We start from the raw sequence: 15,600 nt of genomic DNA, 5'->3' as shown, positions 1-15,600 counted from the left end.
ATCAACGACATGTGTTTTCCTGAATTTGTTTCCTTAACAGTCTCTTATTCCATTCACAAGCCTTCCAGATTAGTCCAATCCCTTGTTGATCACTCTTAGTTACATTCCTTCAAGAAGTAGCAGCTAAGGATACTAAGGAAGATAAACCCACTTAAAAATGCATGCTGAAAGAAATTTCAACCTACTCTACTAAGCCAAATGGAGTATGTCTACACAGCAATGTAAGCCTGGGTTTGAGTCTGGGCTGAGGCCTAACCCCCTTGTATCCACACACCAATTGTGTTAACCCAGGGCTCGGTTCTAGAGTTCCAGGACCCTGCAGGGCTGGAGGAACCTGGCCTGTGCTTTCCTGTGTGCATGAGGCCCCAGCTTGACTTAGGTCCCAGAAATCTTCTGGATGTATCCCAGAAGTCCTTGGGGCAACCTGGAGATCGGGGCAGTACTGTCTGTTGGTTTCTCATGGGGCACTAGGCGGCCGGACTCCATTCTTAATTCTGACACTGAATTTGCTCCATTCACTTTATAACTATGTGATCTGGCGATAATACCGTCTACGTCACAGAAGAGTTGCGAAGCTTAATTAATGTTTACAAAGCCCTTTGAAAGCCTTGAATGAAAGACACTATAAAAGAGAAGCACATTACTTTTATTACTATTCATATTAATTATGAGTGGAGAGGTCAAGTATTTAGCAATCAGATTAGGATTTGCCTACTATGGTGTTACCTCTGGTGTTTAGATACCAGGGTGAGAGGCACCTTTGAAATTCCAGTGAGAGTTAGATAGATCTCTTCTGCACTGTCAGCTAAATTTGCACAAACAGCCAACCACTAGCCTGCCAGCTCTTAAGGGTAAAGTGTTCAGCCAACATTTGCATTAGGAAATGGGTGAAAGTAGATGCACACCCTTGCATGCTCTGACTTGTGCATATGCAAGGAGTGGGTGTGCTCATAGAAGCTGGGGTTGCACATGAGCTTCTGGCCAACTTCTTACCCACACTGGGCAATGTGCCTGCAAGCAAAAATGCCCACCCCTTGTTTGACAACGTGGGCAAATTGCATTTAACAGTGGATTGACTGTAAAGCCCCCTGCACAGCTACTGTGCTCTATAAATAATCATCAGTGTGGCTCCTAAATCCAATGGGGGGGGTAGAGTGGGGACTGGAGAAAAAAGTCTCCCCTCCCCATTACCATGTCCTAACTCCTGGTTGGAACACGCAGATCACACCCAAGCGTGTTGCATGCCCTGCAACTAACTTCGCCCTGACTGGGATCACAGCAGAGCTGGGGTTGCAGGCAGGCACCTTTAATGTTTAACCCAGCTTGTCACCTGACCTACCCTAACCTGGACTGTGTGCACCGGGGAGGGCGGCTGCTGCCTGCCTGGCTGGCTGGGGCGAGCCGCCCGGGATCGCGGGTGGCGGAAGGGGTAGGAGCCGCCTACTGACGTCTAGAACCTGCTGTGCAAGTGCAGGCGGCGCTGCCGTCCCTCCCTCGGCAGGAGACGGGAGAGGAGAGGGAAGGCAGCCCGGCGGCAGCTGCTGGCAACGTGCGATGCCAGGGGAGCGGCCAGTCGGGCAGGCAGAGCCGGCTCGGGGCAGGCGCTGAGCGGGCACCGGCCGCCACCCGCACCTGGAACAGGTACCGGGAGGCCGGGCCGGGGAGAGCCTGGGCTGGCGGGCGGCGGGCGGCAGGGGATGGGTCCGCCTCGCCGACAGGAAACAGCTGATCCTCAATGGCTTTGGCCTGGGGCCTGCAGCGCGGCGGCAGCTCAGCACCTGGCCGGCTTGCCCTGCACCGGCCGGGCCGGGCCTGCGGGGGGACAGCCGGGGAGCTGCCGCGGGTTCCGCGGGCGGGGCGGGGCCTTGGCGAGGGGCGCGCTGGGGGGGCCCGAGGTGGGGGATCGGGGCTGTGAGACGCGGGGGCGGGGAGGGGGGGAAGCCGGCTGCCCCGGGCAGGGGGCGCAGCGGCCAGGGAGGGGTCCGGCTGAAAGGCAGAGCGGGGCAGGGGAGGAGGCGCGGGGCGCTCGGGCAGAGGGAGATGGGCCGGGCTGGCAGCCCCGGGGGAAGGCGGATGGGCCCTTTCCAAATCCCGGCGGGGTCTGATCGGTGTGTGGCGCTGGGGGTCAGAGCTCCCCTCCTCCGGCTCTCCTCTCTTCCAGCCTCCAGCCCGCGGGGTGATTTGGGGCAGGGGAATAGACAATGTGCTTTAAACCATCATATATCCCTGATCTCCCCCCCCCTCCATTCCCCAGCCCGGTCCTCTCCAGACAAAGAGCCCAGGTCTCCTCCCCAGTCTCTCCCCCTCTCCTCCTCCCCCCCCCCCCCCGACTAATGGGGTCTGTGATCCATCCCCCCCCCCCCGCCCCGCTCCACGAGCACGGAGGCTGGAGGGTTTGTTGTCGCACCTTGTTTGGCTGGTGTTTTCCCTGGGTGTGGATGGCTGGCAGCAGCTTTCTAATGGTGGCGGATCATGGAGGCATATGCAAGCCAGCCAGTTTATTCTTGGCATCTATGGCCCCACCACGCATGCAATCAGCATCTTAAACATCCCCGGGCGCGTTTTGTTCTCAATCTCGGCCCCTGCATTGGGGTGGGTTTGATCGTGTTAACATCCAGTGTGCGGGTGGACAAATCCCCCTTCCCCACCCGTCTCCTTTTAAAAATAAAAACACTTGTATATTTCAGAGGGATTAAGTGGCTTTGTTCTGGGTTGGTTTTTTCCCCCCTCCTTCCTGTCTAAATAACCCTCCTTGCCTCCTAGAAATGTCCATAATAAGCATTGGTCTCAGTGGTGTCGGCTGCTGAGTGAGAGCTGATTAAAGATACAGCCTCTCTCCACTGACTAGCTAAGGGTTGCAGCTTCAATTATTCCACTGACTTTCTGCACCGTGGGCCAATCGCAGCTTGTCTGGAGTGTTTATTCCCGTCCTCCGAGCAACAAATGCCAATATGGACTCACTGCATGGCACTAGAAGCAAAATGTAGTGTCAAGAGATGGGCTGAGTTTCTTTATCCCCAAGCTTTACTATAGAACGAGCAGTGTGGCAGCCCAGACCTTTCTGGCTGGGGTCCCTGCCCTTCACAAATACTTTTTGGTGCTGATGCAAGGTCTCCTGGCTTCTTGCACTTCCAGTGTGCCTCTGTGTTTGAATGGCTTTGTGCCCACTCACAGGTCAGGGAGGCCATTCTGAATAGGCTGGAGGTGACAGGGGAGTGGATTTGTAAGTGGCATCCTTCCTGCAGGAGAAGTCCTTTCCTCATGGCAGCTCTGCAGGTGGCTTTCGCTGCTCCTTCCCACCTTGGTGCTGTTATGTTCCCAACAGGGAATACCTGGGAAGGAATGGAAAGAGCCCATGGAACCCAGCGGCACTTGCGGGTGCTAAGAAAGGACAGTAAAGTAAGCACCGAAGGATGGGTTAGGGATACTCAGTAGCATTTTGGCTAAGCACCGACTGCTTGGTTGTGTATGGGATGAAGCTGAAGGCAGGATCCATGCCTCAAAGAGTTCATAACCCAAGACAGACCACATCCAGAACCTCTCTTTGGGCCTTCTGAGGCAAACACTTTCTTGGAACTCATTTTAATGTCCCTTGGGTGGATGATGGCACTTTTACTGACGCAGGATAGTGTTTGTTGTCTTATTGCAGTTGCAGGCTCGTGTTCCAGGAGTTAATAGTTCCATATCGGCCCAAAAGCCAAGTTAGGCACTTGCCTGACAAGAGGATGCATAGGCTAAATCGCTCAATAACTAGGGGCATCGATCCACCCCAACCCCCTATCAAATGGCTTTCTTCCCTGTCCACTCTGGCCCAGAAACCTAATGGGAGAGCACAAGCCACAAACAGGTTAGTTGGGACAGTTGCCTGCAGAAATCAGGCTCCTCTTAGAGAGATCCTTTATGCATTAGCATTGCTGATCTCTGACCATTCATGCTTTAGAGCTAGACTGTGATTGAACAGTGGGCCTGGGGTGATGAGAAACCTGTAGCTGCACTGTCCTGGAGCAGACTGGAGAGCAAACTGTGATATGAGTATGACTCTGAAAGTCACAGTCTGTTCCCTGGTTCCTCCCACTTGCTGCAGGGGTGGGGAGGTAATGGGCTCCAGCTACAGAACAGTAGCAGGGCTCATCCCCCACCATGCACCAGCTGAGCTTCTCTGGCTGGCTCATTGAGGTGGGGGGATCCAAGGCTCTGCCCACTCCCTGCCCCTGCATGCCCATTCCCCCCCCCCCCTGCCCTTCCCCTCCCCACACCTTGTGCTGTTCCTGCAATGCAGGTACTCCACAAAAGTGAGTAAGAGGGCACGCTATGTCTCCTTACTCCCCGAGTTGCGATGGCCAGTTGTTATGGACCGGCTTGGATGTTTGAATATAGAGGTGGAGGAAGCATGCACTGTGTCCCTTGCCAGTCTGGGGGATGCAGTGGGTTGCCAGTGCCCATAGAGTGTCTGGTCCAGAAAGCCTTCCTGCTTCTACTGCACTGGTGGGCTGTGTAGCCAGGGGGTTACGGTAGCCACATGTTTTAATCTGTTTATAAGCCCCTCGCAAAACTTGCTTAAAGCTTTCAGGTTAATTTCAACGCTATCAACTAACTTGCTTCTATTATTGGTCAGCAACTAACACCAAACTATGCATGTGTTGTTCTGTTTGTTCAGGATGTTTAAAGATTAAGTGCCAAATACCAAAATGAGTGTGACTTCGTGGTTCCTGGTGAGCAGCACTGGCATTCGCCACCGGCTTCCTCGGGAGATGATATTTGTTGGCAGAGACGAATGTGAACTAATGCTCCAGGTACATATATTTGTATAAAACGTCTTCTGATCTGGCAAATTGCCCTTGACTATACAGTAGATGCCTTCAGTGTAAACTTAGGGATCTTGAAGCTGTTGCAGACCTAAAAACTGTTTTTAAATAAACCCTCTTGTTCACAAGAACTTGATTTTAGGCTAAATTTACCATGCTCACAGTGGTTTAATGCACTCATGGAAGTGATCTTAAACGGCCTGGTGATTAGTCTGGGAGTCAAAGCTGCATTGGCTGTAAACTGACTGACTGGAACGGATTAACAGTACTACTGAGGGAATTTTGTGCCAAAAAATAAAAAATTCTGCGCTGAAAAAATGAAAACTTCTGCACACAATATTTAAAAATTCTGCATATTTTATTTGTCAAAATGACAGCATATAATTACACTATTTTCAATTATTTTGGTAATTTATTTCAAAATACCTGTCAGCAAGTATGTTTGTAACAATACAGATGACCAAAAAGATTCAGGAAATGTTTTTTGACAAATAGATTCCTTACGAGGCATATTATCACGTCTGTATGGCTCCACAGAGCAGGTGGCAATACTAATATTTCTTGTCAAGCTCACAAGACTTTAAGGGTATGTCAACATGGCAAAGAAAAACCCACAGCTGGCCCATGCCAGGTGACGCGGGCTCAGGCTGTGGGGCTGTTTCAGTGCTGTGCAAACTTCCAGGCTCGGACTAGAGCCAGAACTCTGGGACCCTCCCGTCCTGCAGGGTCCAAGAGCTTGGGCTCCAGCCTCACTCTGGAAGTCTACACAGCAATGAAGCAGTCCAAGCCCGCCTGAGTCTGAGCCAGCCGCAGGTTTTTCTTTTCAGTGTAGACATACCCTAAAGGGCAGCACATCGTTAGGAGTGAAGTTAGCCCATGACCTGGTACAGCACTTAAATATGTGCATAGAGGCAGGACCTGAGTATCCCCATTGAAACTGATTCTTTACCAGATTGGGGCCTTAGTGACTGCCAGTAGCACTCAGCCTGCCAGCGTGCCATCACTGGACTAGAACTGCAATTGTTGCAGACAATAGACTAGAAGGCAGTGGGAGTCGAGGCTCCAGCGCGCTAGTGGGGAACGCAGGCCACTGGCTGCAGAGAGGTGGGGGAATCACCCTTCAGCCCTCCATCCTCGCCTGATCCTGACACGGCGCAAGGGCCGCCTGCCCCAGACACACCCCAGGACCCTGCCCCTCCATGCCTGGCACACCGCGATAGTGAGTGGGAGAGAGACAGTCTCGCACGTCCAGCTCTGCCCCCCGATTCAGGTGTGGGGCAAGCAGGCTCAGCCCGGCACAGTCCAAGCATGGAAGGGCTTAGTATGGGGGGGCCCAGGTGTGGGGTGAGAGGGCTCTGTGCGGGGCAATCCAGGTGCTGGTGGCAGGGGGATCTGGATGCACAGGGGCTCGTTGGGGGGTTCTGGGTGCAGGGGGAATGGGACTTTGCAAGGGGTCCGGGTGAAGGTGGTTGGGGCTCAGTGGGGTGGGAGTCTGGATGCGGGGGGGCTTTGTGGGGTGGTCCAGGTGCAGGTGGTGGGGTTTGGGGTTCGAGTGTGGGGGGGTCTGGATGCAGGGGGTGAGACTCGGTGGGGGGTGGTCTGGGTGTGGTCTGGGTGTGTTTGAGGGAAGTCTGGATGCACAGGGGTTGGGCAGACGGGGCAACTCCCCATACAGTCACCCCTCCCTCTGTGACTGGGGAGCAATGGGGGCAAGAAGCAGGGGAAGGGGGTGTAGAGCTTCCTGCAGCCAGGGGAGGTTCCTGTGTGTGTGTGTGTGTGTGTGTGTGTGTGTGTGTGTGTGTGTGTGTGTGTGTGTGTGTGTGTGTGTGTGTGTGTGTGTGTGTGTGTGTGTGTGTGTGTGTGTGTGTGTGTGTGTGTGTGTGTGTGTGTGTGTGTGTGTGTGTGTGTGTGTGTGTGTGTGTGTGTGTGTGTGTGTCAGACCCATTCCCGGGAGTGGCCTGTTCAGGGCAAGAGGAGGTCAAATAGTCCCACAGCCCAGGCTAGCAGCTGGAGCCTGGCACACAGTAGGAGCTGTTGGCCGGGGCGTCCCCAGGCCTGCCCCTCCCTGGCTCCGGGCGCAGTGTGATAGCAAGCGAGAGGGACAGAGTCTCGCACACACATCCAGCCCCGCCCCCTCCGGCGGCGATTTACATTTCTCCTGTCTGCTCCCAATGCCTGAACCAAACACAGCTGCTCAGGACCGTTGCCTGGGAAGGGCGTGTGAATCAATTATTCTGCGGGGGACATTAATTCTGCGCTTGTGCAGTGGCACAGAATTCCCTGAGGAGTAACAGTATTGATGCTCATACAGACACTACACTAAAGAAACACGATTCTGTCCTGAAGTGCTGAGTGGCTAGGCTACTTTTTTTTGTAGATTTTACTGCATGTACCATCCACTGATGCTTATGACTTTGGTTTCTTGCTAACTTAACATTTAATTACATTGTTAGTGCTTTTAGAGTAAAGATCCAAGCCAGGGACTTAAAGGAAACACTAACGTTCAGTGCAGAAACTTTAGCTGATATGGTGGTGCGAACTAGATGGCATCCTTCTGTCCCTAGAAGTTACTGTGTTACTTGTAGAGCAAGATGATGTCCCTCCACCCCCGTGGAATAATCCAGTTTGTTTGCAGTTTTGGCCTTGATGGTCAGATGTTTTAGCTAAAGAATGCTACATATTGTTGAACGTACAGACATACAAACTGGAGAAGAGCATTAACCAAGAGCCCTTCACCTTAGGACTTTGTGGAAATTCAGAGTCAAAATTCTTGGCTTTGGCCATTAATATTTAGATGCAGAGAGCTCTTCGTTGTGATTTTTTTTTTTGAGGTTACAAATGAACTGGGCTATAAAGAGGGGAGGGGCTATGTCTTGGGCTGTCTAAAGCAGAGGTTCCTGGACACTGGTCCCCAGCCCACTGGTTGTAGCATTTAGTGGAAATTGGCAGAAAGCCGGCCTTTTGTACGGTAGCGCTCTCATCCCTGTTTGCACCTGCTAAATAGTGTAAAGATATGTCGTAGATGCTTTTCTAATACTATTTTCCTGTGCAAAAGGCAATCTTATTTTCCTGCTGCAGGGATTTTGTGTGTTTGCAGATGGGAGGAGAGGCAGCGGGTTCAATTTCCAACCAGAGGGGAGGTGTTTACAAGCAATCAGTTTATTAAGGTGTGCTCTAGCCATAATAACATTTGAGAAACCCCTAGTCAAAAGGAAAACTTGATGTTTTGGGGACACTGATTTGCAGTGAATGAAATGGCTAGACTGGGTTTTCCAGAGTTTGACACTCCAGCATTGTATTATTGTTTCATGGTGGGTCATTTATTGGGGTTTCCCTGTGGTCATGCTTTCTTGTTTTATCTTCTTCTATTTCCACGTTTGGGACTGGGACGTGAGACATGCCGAGGTTAAAAACGTTCTAATGTTTTCTTTAGAGCTGCATCTGACTGTCAAAAAACTTGATTGTTCAAAAGAGTTGAGTTTTTGAGTGACCAGCTTGAGGCCTTTTCAAGGAACCTGATTTCTGCAGAGTGGGTGCTTAGCACTTCCTGAAAATCAGCTATCTCAAGCTGGGCAGTTAAAAACAGAGACGCAAAATCAGTGGTCACTCTTAATAATCATGGTCATTATTTCTTCCAGTGTTAGCCCATTGCAGAGCTAACCGGCTGAATCCTAAGCATTCTATGCCTGTGCAGTATTTCCTGCTGAAGAGCTGCTCTGGGAGACTGCATTGATTTAGCACAGTGCTGCTCCTGGACTTAACATCACGCTATCAGCAGCAGAGCCTAGCAGCAGGGATCCTTTTCAATTCAAATCTTGCTCTTTTCTCTTGGTCGCAGGTAGGGAGAAATGAAGTAGGCACCCATAGAAGTTGTGAGGAGGATGTGGTTGTGGTTGGGAGTCTGAGAGAGAGTGAAGGGAGGAGGGTTTATGGCTCACCCAGACTGAAAGCTGTGGTTTGCGTATTAAGGCCAGTTGGTTGATGTTGATGTGACACATCTACTCTAACTGAATGGACTTTGTTAACACCTACCCTCCCCATTGTTGTTCCTTACCCTTGGATGTATGTATTTATTCCCTATCTGATTTCTGTTTCTTGCATCTGACGAAGTGGGTTGCAGCCCACGAAAGCTCATGCCTGCAGAAATTAAATTTGTTAGTCTTTAAAGTGCTACAGGACTCTCGTTGTTCTTCCTGAGTGTATTTCTTTACTGTCCTCAGTAATATATTTTTCTCTAGATCAGGGGTGCCCAACCTGATCATGGGCCACCAGAGCATTTCATAAGGCCTGCGGAGAATCTCTTTGGCCCACACAAGGTTGTGCTTAGGTTTAGGTGGCCCTTCTTTGTAATGAGGTTGGGCACCACTGCTCTCGATGATATTTAACTTCTCTTTTGGAGCAGCATAATGGATTGTTTTACTGGCTGTTCACTTCTAGAGACGTTCTTCAGAGCTGGCCTAGGTTCCAGAGTTTAAAGTGACCTACGGCAGATTATAGAATTTTCGATGTCATGGATGTGTTTGCAAAGTTGTGTGTGAGCAGATGGAGGTTGGGGTCTAAAAATAGACCTCTTGCTACAATGACCTGACCATGTGTATCACAAAATCATTGTGCAGACTGGCACCACGGTTTCTCTTAGGAGAGGCCTAAGAAGCAGAGGCATTGCATGTTTGTGTAGAGTTACAATGCCAAAGCTCTTCTGTTGTGACCATACTATTAGTTTACTGGAACCAGTATTATTAATTTATAACTGCTGGGTCATTGTGCTTACTGTAATGTTATTTTGTTTGTAAGTGTGTTTTCAGGGGAAGGGCCATTAGGAATAAATTATTTCTAATACACACACAACAGACTGGCATTGTCAGGGGAATGGAATATATAACTTAATTGGTCTCTTCCATCTCTAACACTATGATTGTTTAGTAGCTATATTGTGGTAAAGTCTAAGGGCCTGATCAGAGCCTCATGTGATGCAAAAGACAGTCCCTGTCTACTGCTCTAGGAATTATTTTGTGAGGTGGGGAGGGGGTAGATTCTTATTTGTAAGTTTCTTTAGTTGAATTGTCTCGAGGCAACAGTAGATTCCTAAACAATTAAATGCTTTATCGTTTTGTTACAGAATTATAAAAATATGTTTTATGCTTTGTTTTGACCCATGTTCACTTATTTCGTGCAGTGGACTGGATCCACTGTTAGCAGTCAACTAGTTGAAGAAGATTGTAGCCTGAAAGCTTGAAACTAAATTGGTTTGCTAGGCGGGCACTTAATCTTTCCGGAAATCTTCTACACCTACTTAGAGGATTAGAAATATTTAAAATACTTCTACAGTGCTGTAAGGATTTTAGTGCAAGTAGTTGTGAGACGTGATTGGTTCTGAACATTAGTAAAAGGGGAAAAACTGGGTTTAACTTCTGTTTTGAGGTGCAGCCTGGATTATTATAAATAGTCAGGGGCCCAATTCTGCCATTCTCATGTTGGGTAGTACTTTACTCTGCAAGTAGTCCTGTTGATTCCAATGGGATTATCGAAGTAGTAAGGTATTGTTCAACATGAGTAAGGGTTTCAATATCCACTTCTTAATTACGAAGTAAAAAAATGCCAATTTTGCGTGACCTTTTGAAAAAAATAATCAATTAAAAAGTTATTTCTCATAAAAATGTTTTGGTTTTGGTAAAAAAAACAAAAAAACCAAAAAAACCCTTTTTTTTCCAGGAGGAATTTAGGGGAAAAAACAACTTTTCTCAAACTTTCCTGAAAAATATAATTGGCGTTTTTAACCAGCTCTCACCTTCTGCTTAGTCTTGTTGGTATTTTGGGTTTTTGTAAAAATGAAGAGAATTAAGTTTTCATAAACTGAAAATTCTTACTGAAAACCAACCATTTTTAAAAAAAAAAAAAAAAGAAAAGAAAAATGAAAAAGCTGGCACTGGGAGCTGGGCGGAGGGAAGGGGAGAAGGTCAGAATTGGTTGGGCAGCAAAGAGACCGGGATTAAGAACTAGTGTGATGAGAGTGGGGGAACAGAGGTCCTGATAAAGTCCTCGGATGAAGGGGAGAATTGGAACTTGCTGGGCAGAGACTGGTACAAGCAGCCAGGAAATGGGGAGACTGGGCCTGGAACCTGAGAGGATGGGGATGGTAGATTGAGATTGGATGAGGAGCCCACAGAGGGGTACATTAGGAGTGGGAGCCGGGGGTGAGTGGATAGGGAAGAGAAAAATCATATAAGGGGCTGTGAAGGGAGAACTTAGACTGGTTGGGGAAGGAAACTGGGACTGATGTGGGACGGTAAGTACTCTGGTAAATCAACTCCTAGATGTCTAAAACTGGGCACCCAAAATTAGTGGAAACTTTTGACCTAAATCACTTTGTGCCTTAGCTCCCCATTTGTGAAATGGAGATAATACTCTTGCAGGGGTGTTGGGAAGATAAATTAATGTTTATGAAGCACTCAGATGCTGACTCAGAGAACTCTTCATAGGAAGAAAATCTAAGAGATAAAGGAGTTCAGGAGAGCTGGCAGTTTCTCAAAGAGAGTATTAAAGGCACAACAGCAAACTATCCCCATATAAAGAAAAGATAGGAAGAATAGTAAGAGGTTAAATGGCTCCATCGTGAGCTCCTTAATGACCTGAAAATCTAAAACTAATCCTACAAAAAGTGGAAGTACGGACAACTTGCAAAGCATGAGTACAAAAGAATAACACAAGCATGTAGGGACAAAATCAGAAATGCTATGGAACAAAATGAATTACACTGAGCAAGGGGCATAAAATGCGGTAAGAAGAGGTTCTAGATATATATTAGGAGCAAGATGAAGGAAGGTTTAGGTCCTCTACTTAATGGGGAAGGAGAGCTAATAACAGATGACATCAAGAAAGCTGAGTTGTTTAATGCCTATTTTGCTTCCATCGTCGCTAAAAAGGTTAATTGTGACCAGATGCTTAACACAATTAATAAAAGGGAAGGAACACAAGCCAGAATAGGAAAGAACAGGCTAAAGACTATTTAGATAAGTAGATATATTCAAGTCAGCTGGGCCTAATGAAATGTATCCTAGGGTACTTAAGGAACTAGCTGAAGCAATCTCAGAACCTTAGCAATTAACTTTTGAGAACTCGTATCGGAGGGTTAGGTCCCAGAGGAATGGAAAAAGGCAAACATCGCACCTGCCTTTAGAAAGGGAACAAAGAAAACGGGGGAATTATAGACCAGTCAGTCGAACTTCAATACCTGGAAAAATACTGAAACAAAGTATTAAGTAGTCCGTTTGTAAGCACCTAGAAGAAATAGGGTAAAGAGTAATAGTCAGTCTCGATTTGTCAAGAACAAATCCTGCCAAACCAACTTAATTTCCTTCTTTACAGGGTTACTGGCCTAGTGGATGGGGGAAGCAGTGGACCTGATATATGTTGATATTAGTAAGGCTTTTGACACATGACATTCTCATAAGCAAACTAGGGAAATGTGTTCTATATGAAATTACTATGAGGTGAGTTTCTAACGGTTTGAAAGACTATCAGTGAATAATATTCAGTAGTTTACTGTCAAGCTGGGAGGAAGTATTTAGTGGGGTCCTGCAGGGGTCAGTTCCGGTCCAGGTACTATTCAGTATTTTCATAGATGATTTGGATAATGGAGTGGAGAGTGTGCTTATAAAATTTGCCAATGACACCACGCTGGGAGGGGTTGCAAGCACTTCAGGGGGCAGGATTAGAATTCAAAATGACCTCGACAAATTGGAAAATTAGGCTGAAATCAATGATGAAATTCAGTAAAGACGAGTGCAAAGTACTTCACTTAGGAATTAAAATCAAATGCACGATACAAAATGAGGAATAACTGGCTAGGCAATAGTACTGCAGAAAAAGATCTGGGGGGTATAGTGGATCACAAATCGAATATGAGTCAACAATGACGCGGTTGCGAAAAAGGCTAATATCGTTCTGGGATGTATTAACGAGTGTTGTATGTAAGATGTGGGAGGTAATCGTTCTGCTCTACTCAGCTGGAGTGCTGTGTCCAGTTTTGAGTGCCACACTTTAGGAAAGACATGGACAATTGGAGAGAGAAAAGAGGAGACGAACAGAAAAATGATAAAATGTTTAGAAAACCTCACCTATGAGAAAGGGTTTAAAGAAAAAAAACTGAGCACATTTAGTCTTGAGAAAAGAAGAGTGTATGTGTTGGGGAGGGGACCCGACAAGTCTTCACATATGTTAAGGGCTGTTCTGAAGAACTATGATCAATTGTTCTCCATGTCCACTGAAGGCAGCACAAAAAGTCATTGCATTTATCGGCAGCAAGGGAGATTTAGGTGGTTCATGTCCACACTGCGTCCCCTCCGTTGGTGGTGTGCATCCTCGCCAGGAGTGCTTCCACCGACTTAACTGAGTGGGGCATTGTGGGGCACTGACACCTGGAGTCTCCCTCCCTCCCCGCCCTAGGGCTGTCAGCTCTGTGCGGGGCTCACAACTGGAGCCTCCCTTCCCCCTCTCCCTGCGCTGTTAGCGCTGGGGTGGGGTGGGGCGGCTGACAGCCAAGAGGTGATGTGAGTAACTCAGTGTCTATACAGACACTGCATTACCCTAACTACCTGGACCTAAGCGCTATGCCTCTTACAGCGGTGGAGTTATTAGGCCGCTTTAGTGGGCGACTTACATTAGCGGGAGCAACGCTTACGTCGACCTAACTCTGTCGTGTAGACCAGGCCTAAGATATTAGGAAACTCTTTCTAACTGTAAGGATAGTTAAACTAGTTAAGCACTGGACAGTGGTGTAGCTACAGTGATGCATTTGCACGCGGGATCATGAGGTCCTGAAGCTGAGCTGGGCCACCAGAGAAGAGCAGGGCCTGCTGATTCCCCAGGGCAATGGGGGGTGGCTGGGTTGGGGGCCCCCTCCGGCTGGGGTAAGCCTGGGCAGAGGTAGAGAGATGATTAACATGAATTGTAGACATAACGGTATTTCAGACTGGATGAGAAAATTCTGTGTATGTTCTGATTACGATTTATGATCCTGGAAGATTCTAGATCCTTACCCACCGAATTGTGCGTTTGTTTCCTTCCCATTCCTAGAATCTTACCTTGGAGCTCTTGACAAATGGCGTGAGCGCCACAGATATAAAACCATAAAAGCTCCACTTTGTTAAGGGGACACCTTCAGCTGCAAATCTAGTCTATTTCAAAGTAATAGATTAAGTAGTTTCCTGCACTGGGCCCACATCTGAATCCCCTGGCCAAGTGCGTGAGTTCGCAGTTATATTTTCCTGCTGTTTTATGTATGTGTCTGTGTGTGTTTTTAAATATTTTTCTCCTCCTGGTTGCTATAAACCTGGTTGCTATACCAAGGCCTCAATCCTGCACTGGAATCTATTGTGTCTACCCTCTTGGTTGCGATGGGACTAAAAGTATCAATCTCTGCAGCTTGAGACCTATTGTTGGGACTGTAATAGACTCATATCCCCTGTGGATTGGGCACAAAGTGGAGAGGTATAATACTCACCAACTAGAGGGTTACTGTAGCACATACCCCTACATTTATGCACTGAAGACAAGGCATGCCATACTTTTGGACATGTGTCCATTGTAACAGCTCCATTACAGGGCTTAACTGATTGTACTGGAGAAATAGTGAGACAGACTGTACACAAAATGCTGTCAAATGCACAAAGTAAACAAATTGGGGAAAAGAAATCCAGCTAGTAATCTCTCTTGGTGTTGTGGATTTTGGGTGTTACTTGTAACAATAATAAGTGTACAAATTTCAAACCGGAGTATGAGGTTTTAAGTTGATCTGGTGATCCCTTTTAAAGGGCTGGCACCAGGATGTTTAAATTTCCTTACTGGGACAGTTGCTGTTTTGCACTGTGGCTAGCTCTGAGCATTTCTTAGAGCGCTAGTAACAACTGTTACTAACTTAAGGGTAACCTGCTCAGCATGGAAAGTGTTTGATTTAGAGTGAATGTTTATTTGCTAGAGCGTGGAAGTCATCTGAGTGGCAGCGACACACATCAGGTTAACAAATCGGTTAACAAAGAGAATAACTGCCGGCAAGTATTTGTTTTATCTTTGAGGCTGTAAGAAAGTTGCAGACTGCGATTTTTGTTGTGGAAACTACAACTTTTTGCACTCATGGCATTTTGCACTTACAATGCTATTCATTTAATTTGGCCCGGCTGCCCTCCGTCAAGATGGAGGGAGCAGCTGGGCTGGATTTCAGTGAGTAACTCAGGGGCACCATTTAGGTATGGTGGGGTGGGGAGTTTACCCTCTCCCCCCATGCTTAGCCTTCATACAACTCAAACTGGGCTGTTCTCCTTGTCGGGAGAGGCTGTTTGTGGGCCTGTCCTGGGACAGGGAGCTGAAGCACATGGAACCAGTTGTGGAGAAGCTGGCCCCTACTGCTGGAGGCAGCGTCCAAGGGCTGGCGGTGCTGAGCTGAGTCTCTGACAGCCAGGCCTGGGATGGAGCCTGGTCTGTGCATTCCTGCCCACTCTGGGCTGTGATGGCAACTCCCTCCTAGGTACCCTGAGGAGTGGGAGGGCAGGGCTGGATGTGGGGCAGAAAGGGAAGACCCTAAAATTCCTTCCCCCAATACATGGTGCCCACACTGGGGGACTTGGTCCTTGCAGTGGGTGCCTGCACTGGGCCTAAGCGGCTCCTGCATCGGTCACTGAAAGCTGCCTCCGTCTCTGAAATGGTGTCCCTATCACAATGCCACTCAGATTTGGCCCAGCTGCAGCTTCCTTTGACAAAACGGTAGCTTTAACACGCTGTGACCACAACTTTTGGTGTG

The 15,600-nt window shown here is 48.1% G+C and overlaps 1 protein-coding gene across 1 annotated transcript in view; it reads left to right on the top strand.

Moving 5' to 3' along the window:
• The first annotated feature begins 1,500 nt into the window (after positions 1-1,500).
• The window catches only part of CEP170B (centrosomal protein 170B), an 81,117-nt gene continuing 67,017 nt past the window's right edge, over positions 1,501-15,600 (top strand). The window contains exons 1-2 of the mRNA XM_067554957.1: positions 1,501-1,641; positions 4,658-4,793. Of these exons, the coding sequence (XP_067411058.1) occupies positions 4,689-4,793 (105 nt within the window). The 5' untranslated portion in view covers positions 1,501-1,641; positions 4,658-4,688. The remainder of the gene's footprint in view (positions 1,642-4,657; positions 4,794-15,600) is intronic.

Source organism: Emydura macquarii, unplaced genomic scaffold (genome assembly GCF_026122565.2).
Source record: "Emydura macquarii macquarii isolate MOO-44397 ecotype Brisbane River unplaced genomic scaffold, CSIRO-AGI_Emac_v2 contig_1551, whole genome shotgun sequence".
In the NCBI taxonomy this organism is placed as follows: Eukaryota; Metazoa; Chordata; order Testudines; family Chelidae; genus Emydura; species Emydura macquarii.
This window is presented reverse-complemented; position numbering and strand designations above follow the sequence as displayed.